The 18,804-nt window shown below is 38.4% G+C and overlaps 2 protein-coding genes across 3 annotated transcripts in view; both read left to right on the forward strand.

Moving 5' to 3' along the window:
* Positions 1-6,528, forward strand: part of SLC6A19 (solute carrier family 6 member 19) — a 51,194-nt gene extending 44,666 nt beyond the window's left edge. Inside the window, exons 11-12 of the mRNA XM_072412050.1 lie at positions 52-214; positions 4,853-6,528. Coding sequence (XP_072268151.1) covers positions 52-214; positions 4,853-5,059 — 370 coding nt within the window. The 3' untranslated portion in view covers positions 5,060-6,528. The remainder of the gene's footprint in view (positions 1-51; positions 215-4,852) is intronic.
* Positions 6,529-6,675: 147 nt separating this feature from the next.
* Positions 6,676-18,804, forward strand: part of LOC140331223 (sodium-dependent neutral amino acid transporter B(0)AT3-like) — a 122,572-nt gene continuing 110,443 nt past the window's right edge. For both annotated transcript variants that reach the window (XM_072412052.1, XM_072412053.1), the window contains exon 1: positions 6,676-8,781. In XM_072412052.1, the coding sequence (XP_072268153.1) occupies positions 8,616-8,781 (166 nt within the window). In that variant the 5' untranslated portion in view covers positions 6,676-8,615. The remainder of the gene's footprint in view (positions 8,782-18,804) is intronic.

The raw sequence follows: 18,804 nt of genomic DNA on the forward strand, positions 1-18,804 counted from the left end.
TATTATATGTATATATAAGCTTATTAAACATGTGTTTTTTTTTTTATATAGATTTAATGAAGACATTAAATTCATGATTGGCCATAAACCAAACATTTTTTGGCAAATTACATGGAGAGTTGTCAGTCCACTTATTATGTTAGTCATTTTCCTTTTCTATTTTGTGGTGAAAGTTTCACAAAAGCTGGTCTACATTGTTTGGGATCCTAATTATGTAAGTATAACAACATGAGCAAATATTTAAAAATTCTATAGGTTTTATGTTGCTTACCTCTGTTCTGGGAGCTGGAATTTTTGGGCTCTTCTTGTGCAGCCAGCACATAAAGTGTAACAAAAAAAGGGTCTTTTTAAAAGGTTAAAATAACCATGAATATGTGTGTTTATGAAAGCATAACTAAGAAATGCCAAAAGTATGCCAAAAAAATCACAATAAGCCAGCAGGGGGAACCCCAATGTGCAGAAGGGGAAACAAGTGAAAAACAAGGAAAGTTCATCCAATCAGTCAAATAATTTCAGCAAAGTCAGTGTAGTAAAGTGTCTCAGATTAAACAAATGGGCTACTAAAATGCCAGGTATAATATTCTTTTAGCAGATTTCTTTTTATATATATATGAGGCTGTTCTCTCATTGAAACAAAGGGAAAAAGACAGTACGTTTCTTTAGACCCTAACTATCCCTTACTGCTGGAAATGTATGTGTTGCAATAGTTTTCCACATCTTTAGAAATGGGTATACAGTATAACTGATAACGAGAATAAAACAGTGTAAATGGACTGCTGTATTCTGAAGGATTACCATAATCCAATACTCACTTTTGCACGACAATATACTGTAGTAATTACAGCCATATTCTATGTAAAGTAACATTTTACTGACAATAATAAAGAAATTGACATTGTAGACCAATCAAACCTATGGGCATACATTGCAGCACACTAAAACTGCAGTGTATAGATGTGGTCCAGCCATATAGTATAGAACAGGGGTGCCGACACCTTTTTAGTTTGCAAGCTACTTTTAAAATGACCAAGTCAAAATGATCTACCAACAATAAAAATGATAAACATATCTTTATTTATATGCATACCAAGTATGACACAGAAGTGACTGAAGCTAAAGAGACATTGTATGGAAGAACATTGCACAGACATTGCACTACAAGACAATAGTGACAGGAAAGCTACAGTTCACTTGTCATAGGAGAATGATGTGCTGCACAAGAAAAAGAACTGTTAATCTGTAAAAAGGTATCTCGCTAATTAAACTCTGGCTCAGAGTCTGAACTGATTTTGCTGCCCAGCACTACTCACCTCAGACTGCCTCCCGCCCTCTCTGCCTCCCTCCGCACTTCTCACTGTTACACGAGCCTTGGATGCAAAGTTCCTGATGTTGTCTGACGAAAGACATCCCCAGCATCCCTATGGACATACAGCAGGAAGGGGTAAGGCAGGGCTCCGGGATCGACTCGCGTTGCCTTTGCGATCGATCAGTAGATCGCTATTAACGTGTTGGGCACCCCTGGTATAGAATATTATATCTTTTGAAAATGTTTTTATGCACTAAACTTTACATTTTACTGCAGAGAAAAAAGGCAAGTATATGAATATGACTTTAAAATAATATTAACTAGCTGACTATGTATGACACTCTAGGAATTTGAATAAAAAATAGTTGGAAATCCTATTGTTTCCCCAAATTTGTTTGATTAACCATCCTTATAGTTACATAGTTACATAGTAGGTTAGGTTGAAAAAAGATATAAGTCCATCAAGTTCAACCGCTAGGGAAATAAACATATCCCAGATATAAGACCTTATAAGACATAGTTGGTCCAGAGGAAGGCAAAAAAACCCTGGTACAATTTCAACCCCTTCAAAAGGGGAAAAAATTCCTTCCTGATTCCATGAGGCAATCGGATATTCCCTGGATCAACAGTCATGGTTATTTTTACTTTAAAGCCTTAATACCCAGTAATATTTTGTGCTTCCTGAAAAGCATCTAGCTTTTTCCTAAAGCAATCTATAGTAGTTGCTGAAACTACTTCCTGTGGGAGCTGACTCCACATTTTCACAGACCTTACAGTGAAGAGAGTTTTCTATATGGACCGTTTATATATTTATAATGATCATATCCCCCCTTAAACACCTTTTCTCAAGGAAGAATAGATTCAGTTCAGCTAATTTCTCCTCCATTCCTTTTATTAATTTAATTGCCTTTCTCTGCACTCTCTCTAATTCAACAATGTCCTTTTTGTGAACTGGTGCCCAAAACTGGACTGCATATTCCAGATGTGGTCTGACCAATGCTTTGTACAGGGGCGGGATTATGTCTCCATCTCTGCAGACTATTCCTTTTTTAATACAAGAAAGTACTTTGCTAGCTTTAGATATTGCAGCTTGACATTGCATGCTGGTATTAAGCCTATGATCTACCAGAACCCCCGGATCCTTTTCCATTTCTGACTCCCCCTCTGGACAGTATGAAGCATGCATGTTAGCCTCCAAGTGCATAACTTTACATTTATCTATATTAAATGTCATTTGCCACTGGGCTGGCCAATCAAACAGTACATCCAGGTCTGCTTGTAGATTATAGACATCCTGTATGGACTTAACTCCAGTACATAGTTTGGTGTCAATCTGCAAACACAGAAATGTTACTTTTAATCCCAAACTCTATATCATTTATAAAGATGTTGAACAGTAAAGGTCCCAACACTGAACCCTGGGGTACACCACTAATAACCTTAGACCATTCAGAGTATGAATCATTAATTACAACTCTCTGAGTGCAGTCTTTAAGCCAGTTTTCTATCCATTTACAGATTAACTTTTCTAAACTATTGACTAAATCTATTGACCCTAACTTGCAAATTAACCGTCTGTGGGGTACAGTGTCAAATGCTTTATAATAGTCCAAGTACACAATATCAACTGCTACTCCACTGTCTACCTGTTTTCTTACTTCCTCAAAAAAGGAAGTAAGTTTGTTTGACAACTTCTGTCTTTCTTGAAGCCATGCTGACTATCACTTATGATATTATTTTCTAGCAGAAATTCCTCTATGTGGTTCTTTATCAAACTCTCTAGGACCCAACTATGGACAATAAACTAACCGGTCTGTAGTTACCTGGTAATGACTTTGCTCCTTTTTGAAGAAAGGAACCACATTGGCCTTACGCCAATCCATCAGTACCCTGCCAGTGACTAAAGAGTCTCTAAAAATTAGAAATAATGGCTTTGAAATTACCAAGCTCAGCTCTTTGAGGACACATGAATGTAATCCATCAGGTCCTGGTGCATTGTCAACCTTAATTTTTCCCAGCTGTTTCTCATTCATAATAATTCTGAGCCATTGTAACTCATTTAAGGCAGTGACATTGCTATTATGAATTTGGACTTGAGCGCTGCCATTTTCTTTTGTGTACATAGAGCTAAAAAAGTGTTTAGTAAATCTGCCTTTTCTTTAGCCCCAGTTACCAACCCAGCAACATCCTTTAAGGGGCCTACATGCTCAGATCTGATCTTTTTGCTATTAATATATTTAAAAAATGTTTGGGGTTTGCCTTACTTTCCTTTGCAGTCTGTCTTTCATTTTGAAGTTTTGCACATTTTACCTCCTTTTTACATCTTTTGTTAAATTCTTTATAGTTTTCAAATGATGAAGGTGATCCTTCATTCTTATATTTTTGGAATACCCTTTTCTTGTTCCTTATGGCTTTTTTTAAATCAGCTGTGAGCCACATAGGTTTTAATTTTAGCCTCTTAAACTTAATACCCATTGGAATATATTTTTAGTGTGCTTTTGTTGAACAAAGTTGAAACATTCCCATTTCTGTTCTGTGTTCTTTGAGGACAATATTGTCTCCCAGTACATGTCACAGAGAGCCACCCTTAATAATGGCCCCAAAATATCTCCCATCTTGCAGTAGAAATGTGAACACCTAATGCCAGTATTAATTGGACCTAGATGTCATAACCAGAGTGCTTTTGTATTTTGTCATAAAAGAGTGCAAATAGAAATGGCAAAGTTAGGCTGACATGTTGAGTGTGTGTTGCACATTTATGGTTGGAACCTGTAGATTAAAGAAAAAACAGTATTGAAGTAAACTCTGCTTAAAAAAAAGTCCTAAAACTAGCAGACCTTTTTTAATGGTAGAAAATACTATGGAAACACTTCTGGCAGAGATTCTTCTGCCTGCCTGATTTTTATGCACTAAATTTCACATTTTTCCTTTTGTATATACTATGGTTTTGTGTCGTTGGAAAGGCCTGAGAAATATGCTTTCCAATGACAATTATTGAACATGTGTACATAGCCTTAGGATGTCTTATTTGCAAAATGTACTATCTATTTGTAAAAGTATTGGTGCTTTTTACACAGTTGATGTTTTTTTCATATTTATCTATGCTTAGCAAACATAAATTATGATATTAATAAAGTGTAGGAAGCAGATAGATGTAAATTGTCCACTGCATATGTATGTAAAGCACATTTATAGAACTTTAGGAATCGATAATATAAGACCTTAGTATTTTCATACAATTTATATCTTCCAGAGATTGAACATAAGTTTAGATCTATATCTTACTTTAAAAATCCCAAATTTAATCAAATGATAGGGTCTTAATGTCTGCCATCTTACTGATTTTATTATAATTTAGGACAAAGATATATTAGTTAACTAGCAACTATTAGCTGTTACAGTTCTGTTTTAGGTTCACTTGTCTTTAGATTAACCTAAGGTAAATTGTGTTTAACCTTAATTTCTGCGAACCATGTAGTATTAAAGAACTGATATATGCATGTTTATGAATTCGTACTAAAAATTGTTCATGTTGGTCATTCACAGGATAAATTTCCCAAAGCAAAAGAAGTACTATATCCAGAGTGGGTTTATGCAATTATTGTTGTTCTTGCTGGTGTTCCTAGTATAGTAATACCTGGATATGCAATTTACAAGTTCATTCGGAACCGTTTAAAAAAGGATGATGACCAAAGAGAAATTATTAATACTGCATCCCTTGCATCTATCAATGGTGATACTAAAAATGTATAAAGTTTACAAGTTTTGCAAATTAGGAAACTTTGAATTTTGAATCATTAAGAAAACCTGTAAGTTTCTGTAATTCAAAACATGAAAGAGCGTAAAGAAGCAAAAATCTTGAAGAACCATCGACAAAACAGATCCAAAGAAGAGTTTGTCGAATACTTAAAATGACAAAAAATTGAGTAATCCTGTGTTCATGTACTGCATAAACATTATGTTCATGTTTCATTTGCACATGTTAAAAGCACTGTTTTGTATTCAGATTGTGCAGCTTGCTCTGGATACTGATAGTCTACATTTTAAGACTCCAACTTATTTTAAACTAAAGAAATGTGTTTTCTTTCTTCTTTTAAAATATGTATATACAAATTGGGTCCAATATTTTGTTAAGTACTTAAAATTGTACTGAGACATATATGTTGGATGCTATTGCTGACTTATGTTTTTGAAAAACTTAGATGGCCAAAGATCACATTGATTGACTGTTTTAACAAATGTAAGTAACTGGTTAGGTGAAAGTATAACAATATTAAGTTGCCTAATTCACTTTTCTTTAAAGAGAGCTATGATAGCAGCCTATATCTTTATAATAACACAGGCTTTCTTTAACATATATTTTCCAAATGCATTAAAAAAGAAAATCTAGCTTAAAAAATCATAGATAATGTGATCACTTGAGCAATTAAACAAAATCCACTTAGGTAAAACAGTTCCACAAAACAGGCATCAAATGGTGCAGGGAAATACCCTATAAATGCTCCAAATCACTTTCAGTTGTGACTGTCTGCTGTTTGTGGACTTCACTACTACAACTTCTTTTATAGCTTCGTTCTAAGCCTTCTTTTAATTACTAAGTCTGGCACCTGCTATTTAACAATCATACACCAATACAACACTCTGTTGGTTGCTGAAATTTTGGCAAGGGTTTGCTAAATGGAGAGGTAATTCTTAGTTCTAAGTTAGCACAAGTTGAATTTGTTGACAGCACACACAAAATCTGGATCTATCACTTACACTGGAATTGATTTTAAAGGTACTTGTCCAATCTTTGGCCATGCTAGTTTTGCACACCTTATACATCTAACACAGAGGTTTGCCTTGAATATTAAATGTGCATTTCTTACTTTATAATAATTTGAGAGATTTCCCTGCAGATCTATAAAACAGTTAAAATTGACTCCAAACTCAAACCTAAAAATGTAAAAAAAAAAAAAAAAAAAGAAATTTATTAGTCGTGCTGCATTTCACACTTCACACTTTTTGGAAGAAAAGTCCCATTAAACTCATTGGGAATACTCACTGTCTATTTAAAGTGTATAAAAGCCCAAACAAAACAGTTTTTTTGGTTGATTTTAATTTGCTAAATTTATTATTTTAAAGTTTTATAATTTAAATAATTAATAATAAGTTTAATAATTTAAAGTTTTTTTTATATTATATATGGTAATTAAAAACTAAAATGTTGATTCTGACAGAAATCTTGAGAGCTACTGACTTTCTTTCCTCTTTGAAGTGAAGCCTCAGCTCCACTCTTTTACAGCATCTCCCTGTGTTATGGAGATACAATTAAATTTCTCATTCCTAAAACTTTCTGTCTTAAGGTGACTGAGCACTGGTACATTGAAACAAAGCTCTAGATAAAAATAAAGGTAAAAGTTGGAAAGTAGAAAAATATTACAGCTACCACATAGTGGTAAGCTACAATATATCACATTTTTCTGGGTTTACATGAATTTTAAGGAATAGGAAACAATGAAAACTTGTCCAGAATGGTATGACATGCTCTTGATATCTGTGCTTGATAAGATGCTGGGACCAGAAAACCTAGAAAAATTGGGGTGCCATAGGGAAATCAGGAAAAAATTAGCAGCAGCTCTTAGCAGCCCTGCTAACCTTTCAGTCAGTAAGCTAACCTTTCTGAAACATAATTTGCTACAATGGATTCGACAAGGGAGTGGGGGAGCCTAATTTGGTGGGCTCAGACAGGAACATTGAACTTTTTTCAAAAAGGTATGCTAAGTTACTACTCAGATCGTGGGACTGGCAAAGATGGTAGCTGGTCAGATGGTCAGTATGCACAGGTGCACATATATTATTTCAGTCACAATGGGCTTGATTTAATAAAGCTCTCCAAGGCTGGAGAGGATACACTTTCATCAGTGAAGATGGGTGATCCAGCAAACCTAAAATGGACCTGGTCCGGAATTCAAAATATTTGTAAATTCAAAACAAATGGCAAAGTACTTTGAAGAAATCCATTCAAGTTTTGCTGGATCACCCAGCTTCACTGAAGAAAGTGTATCCTCTCCAGCCTTGGAGAGTTTTAAAATTAGGCCCTAGTTGTGAAATGAGAGGCTCAAGCTAGGACATTACTCAGTGTCTTGGACTGGGAAGTTGCAGGAGCCTTGGAATTGTAAAATAAAGCTTACGGACATCTGCTTCCCTATTCTTCTTCCTGTGTCACCTGATCTCACACTGCGCAGAAGCCAAGTGCCTCATGGGATGCGTGACGTAGGTATCCCAGAAGGCTTTGTACAGAAAGGGGAGGTGCTGCAAGGGTTTTTACCTAATATAAAAGGGTTATCAACTCTTTTATGTAAAGTAAAACTTCTGAGTTTAAATTTGCTTTAACATCCCCTGCACTTACTTTGTGCCTTAGGGAGAACACTTATTTATCTACATTTGATATAAATAAAAAAGATACAATAAATTTGATATAATGGACCTGCTTTATTAAAGCTCTCAAAGGTTTGGCCCAATGTGCCTATGTGGATTGCAAACTAGGACCACAAAAAAGAGTTGACTTTTCAAGAAATGGGCTACCAGAAAGGTAGGTTATCTTTTAGCAGGTATGCTGTTAAGTGTCCCTGTAATAGGAATTTTATTCTTAGTTTGATTGTAGCCAAAAAGAAATTAGCATAAAAGGGACTGAAATATATCTGGTAGCAGCTGTCATGACATATTAGACACTAGATTAGTATTTTACAAGCACTGAACAGCCAATAAAAGGCTCCTATACAGAACTGACTTGCGGTGCTCATGGGGAGCCCTGTTCACTGAAGAGTGTTTGGGGCCCCTTGTGCATCAACTCACTTTGTACCTCCCTTTGTCTGTCCCTGTTTACAGGTCTGCCTAATTACAAAAGGGCCTATTTCTAATAAATTGTAGTAATAGGAGAAACACCTGTACTTAGAATTGTTCTGAATGTAACACACAATGACCAAAAAGTATGAGGTACACCGAATGTTACACCATTAAGTTAATACATTTAGCAATAGATGAGTTAATGGATTAGAGTTGTTTCCTTAAGGCAACTCGTTAAAGCATATTCTTAAGTATCTGTTAGAGATTAACTTTCTGTTTTTCCTGTTCTATAAATGAAAAAAGAATGTAGTTATAAATTAGAGACTTCATTTTTTTCTAACCATTTGTTTTTCTAAGGATAGCTGAAATGTCAATAATAATGATGGCATAGGTGATTAAATTGGTGAGTGTTTAAAAAGAAGACATTTTCAAGCTTCCTGAGTAGGGGAACACACCACAGAGTATTCCTTTAGATGCAGTTATGTCTGTTAAAGAACTTACCAAGATTCAAACGAATGAACGAATGAATGAACGGGACAGACCAAAATGGGATAGTAAAATTCAGTATCTTTTGACATGTATTGGATTTGCAGTAGGTTTGGGGAATGTATGGCGATTTCCATATTTATGCCAAACATATGGAGGAGGTAAGCGTTTTTTAAAGATTATTTTAGAACTTTTAGGTAACATTAAACCTGATTTATTGTAATAGCCTGAATGACAGGATTTGTACTATTGGATCATATATTTTTTTTATATATGGTTGGGGGAGGAAGGAGGTCCAGGTCCAGGTTCCAAGCACAACATGAAAGCTCATTGATTGCCAAGCTCACAAGCAGGGTCAGGCACTCTTAGAAATGAACAGATGTTGTGTTGTTGCTTAATGATTTTTTAGGGGAACAGTGACTTTTAATGCAAGATCGCCAGTAAAAAGCTGTCGGATAAGCGCGGCTCCGTGCGCGAGCTTTTTCCGTTGCTGAATAGCGCGACCGCGTACGATTCCGGATCGCTAATACGAATGCGCGACCGATAATCCGATTCTGCTTGATGGATCAGGGGCATTGATTTGGGTACATTGTGGTTAATAAAAAATTAAGTCTTAATATTTATGAATAATATTAAACTAAAACTAGAATAAAATTATTCCATGATGCCGATTGGGCATGAAACTTTTTGGTTGAAAAATTGTTGTTTGCAAAAGCTTTTTCATGGTAACATTGTAGGTTGACTTTTTCTATCACTTCAGATGTTGTTGGTATTGTATTTTGGTTCCATTTGCTAACAATGGATAATCTGGCAGCTATTAGTATTTGAGTTATTGGGACTGTATGAGCTAGGGAGAAATCATCTATTCCTATGTTTAAAATTGCTAATTCAGGGGTGAGGCATACATTTTTTTAGGCAATCATTTTCCCCAATAACTCAGATACATCTATCCAGAAAGCTTGAATTTTTGTGCATTCCCAGAGCATATGTGCTAAAGTACCATTATTTCCAAAGAGTCTCCAGCATAGTGGAGAGTAGTTTGGGGTGAACTTAGATAGAAGGAGAGGAAGCCAGTCCCACAGTGATAAGGATAGAAAATACCACTAGAGTGGTTGCCGAGCCAATAGTACATAAAAGAAAAAGTGGAAAGATAGCGGCTCTTTATGGCAGAAAATAAGTCTAGCATGACATAAACCATTTTTTTTCAGTTACTAAAACATATACTTTTTAGAAACATGTTTGGTAAAAGTGGCCATGACAATGCTTAACCATGACTTTATAAAATACTCTCACTTAAGAGTCCAAGATTTGGGTCAGTACTGTACTTATGGTCTTTACCGACACGTTTCGCCCAAAACCGGCTTCCTCAAGGGATTGCCGAGACCCTAAAAATTACATTAATGATAGTAAAGTATAGAATTTCCACAGTATTCTTACAATTTTGACAATTTTGAAATAAGCTGATTCATCTAAATAGTCTTGACTTAGTTGGTATATTGACCTCACAAGAAAGAGTTGGAAGAGTACATTCAACCCAGAAAATGTCACAAAAAAGAGGAAATGACTCGATTGGAGATTCTACAATTTCATATGAAAAATAATCGCAAGTGTAAATAAACATGTTAATGTATTGGGATAAAGAAAATATTTAGGAAATAAAATTCTTACTTGGATGGCTATCTTAATGATGTAATAATTATGAATATTCCAGTTCTAGTAGATGGAGGTATCTAGAAATATATTTAAAAAAAATGAAGTTCTTTTATATATATATTTTGTAGCATCACAGAATATATCTTAGTTATGTAATATACATTTAATCCACAAAATGGCGTACCTACGATTTAAATATGTACACTGGCTGCCGTTTTATTTTTTTATATATCTTCAACCTATGATAGATCACTGAGAAAATAATAATGGTAATGGTTTTGTTTTATAGTTTAAAGTAATGATCAAATATGATATTGTTAATCAAGTATAATAATAAAGTTAGATAAAAAAAACATACCTCAGAAGATATGTGTTGGATCTTGTAAGCAGTGTAAGGAATACTATCAAAAATATGGAAGGGTATTCCAAAGAAGATCTTATAGATTAATTGCGAAGTGCTTCCGAGAATAAGGAAGAATCGTACTCAACTAGGACAGAGAAAAGTTTAAAAATCTTTAGAAAATTTAATAGAAACTTTATGGTTAGGTGCCTTAGTAAAATCATTACTTACTGTTGTATGAGGAAGTATGGGGGAAAAAAGCTGGTGGCAGCTGTCCAAACCAGGACTCAGGCTGCCAGCTGCTCATTCCCTAAATGGGTTAGAAAATCTAATTACTAAGTATACTGCACATGTGTGAATTACCATGCCTATCTTGTTGATTTATGTTACTATTTGAAACAGGCTACTTTCAATTGTTTGTGGGTGGGTGAATAAAGTTTGGGATTGAGAAAAATAAATAAATACATAAATAAAATAAGATCTGTGAGCACGGGCTCGGCTCGTGCAGGAGTGCATACAGGGGCTTGATTATATGAATAATTAGATAGTGATGCTAGTGTAGGACCCGCCTATTGCTGGGTGGGCCCTAATGGTGACGTCAAACCTCTGATGCCTTCACCCGCTATAGCATCAGAGGCAGAGCTCCGAATCAGCAGGTCTTGATCAGCCCAGCACGGTTGATCAAATGGGGGGTAGGGAAGGATTAACCCGCTCTCCCTTGGATGGTTTAAATGTCTATATATGTATGTCTATATTATAATAAAAAAATGATGTGTTATTAGAGGTGTTACAATGTTAATAAAAAAAAATAAATAATAAATCATAATGACAAAAAATAAATATGAGTTAGTTGGATGGTTTTATACGAAGTAAGTCTAGCTGAAATAGAATGGGACCCATATCATATATACTCATTATACAAACTGCGTTTGAAAAAATAGATTAAAATAATTAATACCACTGTGCATACACATAATACCTGTTACATTAGAAGGGTTAAGGCTGATAAATGGGTAAGTATACAACCACATATATGACATGTCAAAATTGGGTACCATATTAGTATAGTTACCAGTATACATTAATATATAAATCGTAGCTAGTGAATTCTTAAGTCCATAGATATCATAAAAGAATACCTCTTTTATCTCAAGGAGGTGTTATATGCAATACATAATTGTGTTGTGTAGATATACAGTACATGATCAATAACAAATACAAATTAGCATTATTTATAATAGTATTATTTTAGATATTGTTTCAATTTGTTCTTATTTGTGTCAATATGAATTACACTGGTACAACTGACGTAGACAATACCTAAAATCGTAATGATGTCAACTCATGTCTAAACAAAGGTATGAGATACCTCACATCAGAGATAGAGGTGATAGAAATAACTGTTTAGAGAAATGGTTTAAACCACAAAACATCGTTTTGTCATTAAGGATTTAGTTTCAGCTTGAAGTAAAAGTTGGTCTACACATCCCCCTCTAGGGTTAGGGGCGATATGTTCTAAAACTGAAAAAGAGATTGCAGAATTATCAAAGTTGTGATGTGTTCCTACATGGAAACTAATCGGGGTGATCATTTTGTCTTTACTAATGGAGTACAAATGTTCATACATTCTCTTCCGAAATGCCCTTTTGGTTTTTCTTACATAGAATCTTTTACAAATACATGTAATGAGGTATACTACCCCTGTTGTGAAACAATCAATATGTTTATTTATTATATGTATTTGCTTATTTGGCTATAAAAGTTCTTTTTGTTCTTTAAGCCAAGGGCACTGAGGACATCTACCACACTTAAAGGTTCCTGGTGGTAGTGGTTTTGGTAGGTTTTGCTGTTGAGATGTATAATGACTACAGACCAGATTAACTTTTAAAGAGGCAGATTTCCTGTAGGTGATAGATGGGTATGGTAAAACAAATTTGGATGTCTTTGTATCGGATCGTGGAATGTGCCAATGTTCTCATAGGATATTGGAAACTGCTTGGTGTTGGTTGTTGTACCTTGTAATTAACCTAACCAGTGTGTCTGAATTATCTGTTTCAGTTATAGTTAACAGCGAAATACGGTTAAGTGTTTTAGATAACTTAGAGAACTTAGATTGGGTTCTATACCATCTGAGAATTATTTTTTGATAGCATTCCCAGTGGAGAGGCATTTAGTGGATGTGTATATAGAAGATATTGCAGATCTCCATTTAGATAGGGGGAAAAAGGAACCAGGTCCTTTTCCCAAATAATGAAGATGGGTTGTCTCTGACATTTATCTTTAGCATGGAGTAAGTTATAGTAAATGGAAATACCCCCTTTTCTGGATAATGTGCCTTGAGTGCGTTGCCAAAATTTATAGCAATATGCTGAATAGAGTTTTCCAAGTGGTTTATCTGCCAGATTTTTTACTTATCCATGTGCAAGGTACTGGCAGGTCAGTAATATTTTTGTTTCATTGGCTAATTCATAAAGATTCATTCAAGTTATTAATTAGATATTCATATGTTCTAAGTGGGGTTGGGACAGAGGTGGTATCTTCTTCATGTGGAGAAATATTAATTAAATTCTTCCAAGCAAGAATCATAGTTTCAATGGATTTCAAATGCGGTATCCTAAATCTAGATGATCTTATAGAAGCTATTAGATATGCTAAATAGTATTTCTCGTTAAGATACGAAATTTCTATATCTAACCATTTTTTATCCATTGAAGGATAAAGAAATTTTTCAAGCTGGTAAATTATTGATGCGAGGTAATAATCATGAATGCATGGCAATCCTGCCCCACCTACTTTCCTGTGTCTAATAAGCAAACGGTGGGCTATTCTAGGTTTTTTACTTTCCCATATAAAAGAGCCTAATATTTTTTGTATAGTTTTAAAAAAAATAGGTAGGATAATGATAGGGATTGTACAAAAAAGGTAGTGTATTTTAGGTAGTATTACCATTTTGAAGGCTGCTATTCTGCCCTTTCAGGATAATTCAATTTTGTTTAATCTATTTGTTTCTTCTTGAATTTTTTAATTAAAGGGAAGAAATTGTTTTTATATAGATCAGTGCTAGGGTAGGATAATTCCAGTATTGTTTTTGTATCCTGTTTGGAATGCATATACATGTAAATTACATTTAGAAAGGTTTATTTTATAATAAATAATTTCGGTAAATTCCATTAAGGTTGACATTAAAGCTTTGATGGATGATGTTGGGTAAGTAAATGTAAGAATTACATTGTCCGCAAAGAGACCCACCACATGTGTGTCTTCTTTGAATAATATTCCTTTAATCTAATCATTTAGTCTTATTTTTGGGCTAGGGGTTCCATAGCCAGGGAGAAGAGAACTGGTGACAAAGGTCTTGTCCCATTAGTTACTGGGAACTCCAGAGAAAGCACACCTGACAAAAAAACTTGTGCCGTAGGTAATGTATATAGAGCCTTAATGGCAGATAAGATTGGACCTCCAAAGCCAAATATTTTAGGTGTTTCTTTTAGGTAGTTCCAGTGGAGGCGATCAAACGCTTTTTCAGTGTCTAGAGCAATAAAAGCTGTTTGAATATGATGGAATTCAAAATGTTGCGACAGATTAGGTATCCTACGTGTCCCATCTGGGGCTTGTCTACCTTCGACAAACTCCACTTGGTCAGCATTATTAAGGGAGGAGGTGATATTGAGGAGCCTTTGGGCAATAATTTTTGCATAAATCTTTATGTCCTTATTTATTAAGGAAATGGGTCTAAAGTTTTGTACATGTGAAGCATATGTAATGAGCTTGGACACACAAACCACAGCCAACTCCAAGAATCCTTTTATCAAGCTTTATTGTCGTCATAAAACAAGGCAAAGGTCATTCACAGATGATCAGTCCCATAAGCGTGGTACAGAAGGATAAGGCAAGGCAGGTCAGGAATAATCTGAGGTCAGGGCAGGCAGCAGGCAAGTGTAGTCAAAAACAATCCAAGGTCAGAGCAGGCGGAGTTCAGACAGAATAGGATATCAGACCGAGTCGCTATTAGTAATGACACAACAGAGGTTAGTATGAACCAACACAGAGAACTCACCCAAGCACACTGTACACACAGAGGCTTATAGTGGGCAATGGTGTTCAGGACAGGTTCTCCTTAAAGGGCCAGAGTGCCCAATAACAAGATTCAGTTTGAGGGAATTCAAACTAACTATGTCCCGCCCCGTGGCGACGCAGCCAAGTGCCTCCCCCCGCGGGGTACAAGAGGCGTGCGTGGTAGCCCTGGCACATCTTCCCACAGCACTTGAGACAAGCCCTACTTTGCACGTCCGCAGGAGTGCTGAGAACAAGAACATCTCTGTTCAGGGATGCTAGGGATGCCGCCTGGTCGTACAGTAGTTCAGCCACAACGAATCCCTCGGCCGGAAGGGAGGGATGCGCTGCGAGCAGGGCAGCAGCCTCGGCCACACTGCCGCGGGCTCGCTGGACAGGTAAGTTCCTTACACTACCCCCCCTTCAGGAGGGGCCTCAGGACCCTCATGTCAGGGTTTTTCCGGGTAATCCTGGTGAAACTCTGATACAAGTTCCTCCGCATGTACGGGGTAGGCCAGAACCCAGCACCTCTCCTCTGGTCCAAAACCCTTCCAATCAATGAGATATTCCAGAAAGTTACGCACCTTATGAGAGTCCAGGATCCTCTCAACTTCATATTCGGGTGTTCCCTGCACCTCAGCTGGCGGAGGGGGATCTGAAAGGGAAGCAGAGTCGGCAGCAGATTTTAATAAAGACAAATGTAAGGTGTCTACCCCCCTCAGGGAACTGGGAAGCTTGACCCTATAAGTCATTCTATTAAATTTTTCAGATATTGGGAACGGACCGATAAACTTGGGTTCTAACTTGGCTGAGTGTTGACACCCAAACCAGATCGCTGGGTTGGAACTAGGGCTCAGGGGATCTTTGGCGGATCTGCAAACCTCATCTGCTGGGCTACTGCCTCTTTAAGATTACTTTGGACCTGGTTCCAAACAGATCAGGGACATTCTACCCAATCGTTAAGGACGGGAAGGTCAGAGGGTGGACCTGACAGAGAGGACACTTTGGGACTCCGACCCCTGACACACATAAACGGGGAGATCCTGGTGGAGGAGTGCTCTGCGTTGTTATATGCCACCTCCGCAAAAGGGAGATAGTCAGCCCATCTCTCCTGGCAACCAGATACAAAGCTCCGGAGATATTTTTCCAACGATTGGTTGGTCTGTTCGGTCTGGCCATTCGTTTTGGGTGGAAGCCTGATGAGAAGGAGAGCTCGATGCCCAGTTGGACACAGAACTCCTTCCAGAACCGAGAGACAAATTGAACCCCACGGTCTGAAACAATGTTCTTCGGAGCCCCATGCAGACTGAACACATGAAATACAAAAAATCAGCCAATTTCTTGGCTGAGGGCAACTTGGGCAGCAGTATGAAATGGGCTTGCTTACTGAAGTGATCTGCCACCACCCAGATCATCGTAAACCCTAAGACCCTGAAAGGTCAGTGATGAAGTCCATGGATATGTGAGTCCATGGAGCAGCAGAAATGGGCAGAGGAAGCAGAGTGCCGGAGGGAACGGCACCGGAGGACTTACTCCGAGCACAAACTGGGCATGCAGGAACATAGGAGTCAACATCCCCTGACATGTGAGGCCACCAAACGTGTCTTTTTACAAATTCTAGGGATTTCTTAATTCCTGGGTGGCCAGTGGTCTTGGAATCATGTAGCTGTTTGATAACCAGGTGAAGATGGAAGGGGAACATACAGCCGCCCTTCAGGCTTTGCAGGGGAGTAGTCGGTCTGGTGGGGGGATAAGAGGTTCGTCAGATTCTCTAATAACGGTGGGGTCTGTATGGCTGACACCACACATTGGGGGGACAGATCCGGAAGGGAAGCTGCTTCTGTGAAACAATGTGAGTAGGCATCACCCTTCAGGTTTTTTGAACCTGGCTTGTAGGTAATTTGGAAATTGAACCTCGTAAAAAACAGGGCCCAACAGGCTTGCCAGGAGTTGAGACATTTAGCCCCTTCAATGTACTCCAGGTTTCTATGGTCAGTATAGACCATTATGAAATGTTCTGCCCCTTCCAGCCAATGCCTCTATTTCTCAAAAGCCAAATTTACTGCCAGAAGCTCCTGATTCCCCACATCATAATTATTCTCAGCTGCGGAGAACTTACGGGAGAAGAAGGCACAGGGGTGCAATCTCTCCTGTTCTCCAGAGTACCGGGAGAGGACTGCTCCCACGCCAATCTCCGAAGCATCCACCTCTATAATAAAAAAGAGATTTAGCACTGGATGCACCAATATGGGTGCACTGCAGAAATCCCTTTTCAGCACTTTGAAGGCTTCACAAGCTTCCGGAGTCCACCTTGAGGAGTCTGCCCCTTTCTTAGTGAGGTTCATCAGAGGGTGGACAATGGACGAGAAGTTTCGTATGATCTTCCTGTAAAAATTTGCGAATCCTAAAAAGCGCTGAAGACCCTTGAGGTCAGTGGGTTGCGGCCATTCCAGAACTGCTGAGACCTTGGTTGGAACCATGGCCAACCCGTGATCTGACAGAATATACCCTAAGAAAGCAACCTCACGTACCTCAAAGGCGCACTTCTCCAATTTTGCATAGAGGCAGTTTTCTCGCAGCTTCTGGAGGGCCTGGTGTACTTTGGGGAGGAGAAGATCGATTGAATAAACCAAAATATCATCAAGATACACAATCACAAATTTTCCCAGAAATTCTCGGAACACATCATTTACAAATTCCTGGAAGACTGCCGGGGCATTACACAGACCAAAGGGCATTACTAGGTATCCAAAGTGCCCATCCTTCTTAATGTGGATAAAGTTGTAGGCCCCCTTCAAATCTAACTTGGTGAAGAATCAGGCCCCATTGACCTGGGAGAAAAGGTCATCCATAGGGGCAGGGGGTACCAATTCTTCACAGTAATCTTGTTTAGGCCCCTGTAATCAATATAGGGTCTTAACCCGCCATACTTTTTCGCCACAAAAAAGAAGCCAGCACCTGCAGGGGAAAAGGATGGACAAATGAAGCCAGGATCCAAATTTTCTTGGATATATTCTTTCTGGGCCTTTTTTTCTGGTCCGGTGAGATGGTACCCAGGAGTAACTCAATGGGGCAATAATAAAAACGATGAGGTGGGAGTTTGTCAGCTGACCGGGGGCAGAAGACATTAGTAAACTCCTGGTAAGGCTTGGGAAATTTTTGTAACACCTCATGGGCCCGTACTGGTATAACTGGAGTAAGGCATTTAGCCTGACATTTGGTCCCCCACTGAATGATCTGACCCGACTCCCAATTAATGATAGGGTTATGGGACTTCAATCAAAGGAAGCCTAAAGTCAGGGGGTTTATCATCCTGATTACAATCAGGCGGATCACTTCCTTATGGGAGGCCCCTACGGTTAAGTGCACTTCTGGGGTAATAGAAGGTGTAAGACCCTGTTGAATGGGGTTGTCATCGATGGCGGCCAAGGACAATTCAGGCCCAGGAGGGGCGACAGGTATTCCCCGAGGCAACATCTTGGTCCAGTAGGTTACCATTCGCCCCGGAGTCAAGAAAGGGCATGACTTGGCGGGTCTTCCCGTCCCAGGATATGGTAGCCGGAACCAGGATATGCCGTGGAGATCGGGCCAACGGGTCTGAGAAGCTCTCTTCTGCACCCCCGATACACTGGAACCTTCCAGGTCCTTTGCGAGGGCAGGTCCTTGCCCTTTGACCGGGATCGCCACAGTAAAGGCAGAGTCCACCTTGCAAACGCCGATTGCATAGAAGATGGAAACTTTGCAGGTGGTGTGGCGATGAAAGTATTCATCAGAGGTATAAGTTTCAACTGAGGAGGCAAATGACTCCTGGTTCCACGGATGACGGAAGCCATGGAGGAGAGCTGCGTCTCCCCAACAGGTACTGGTGGCCCAGCGCCGAAACGTTGCTGCATATTCTTCCACGGGACGTCTCCTTTGGGCTAGGTACTCCAAGTTCATCTCCGCTGTTTGGGTCAGGTCTGAGTCATCGTAGATCACCCCCATAACAGCAAAGAAGTCAGCGACAGAACTGAATGAAGGATCATCTGGGGGTAAGTTGAATGGCCATGTCTGGGGCTCACCTTTAAGAGTGCCTCACCCCCGGGGGGTACAAGAGGCACGCGTAGTAGCATTCACAGCTCTTCCCACAGCACCCCTG

Source organism: Pyxicephalus adspersus, chromosome 5 (assembly GCF_032062135.1).
Source record: "Pyxicephalus adspersus chromosome 5, UCB_Pads_2.0, whole genome shotgun sequence".
Lineage (NCBI taxonomy): Eukaryota > Metazoa > Chordata > Amphibia > Anura > Pyxicephalidae > Pyxicephalus > Pyxicephalus adspersus.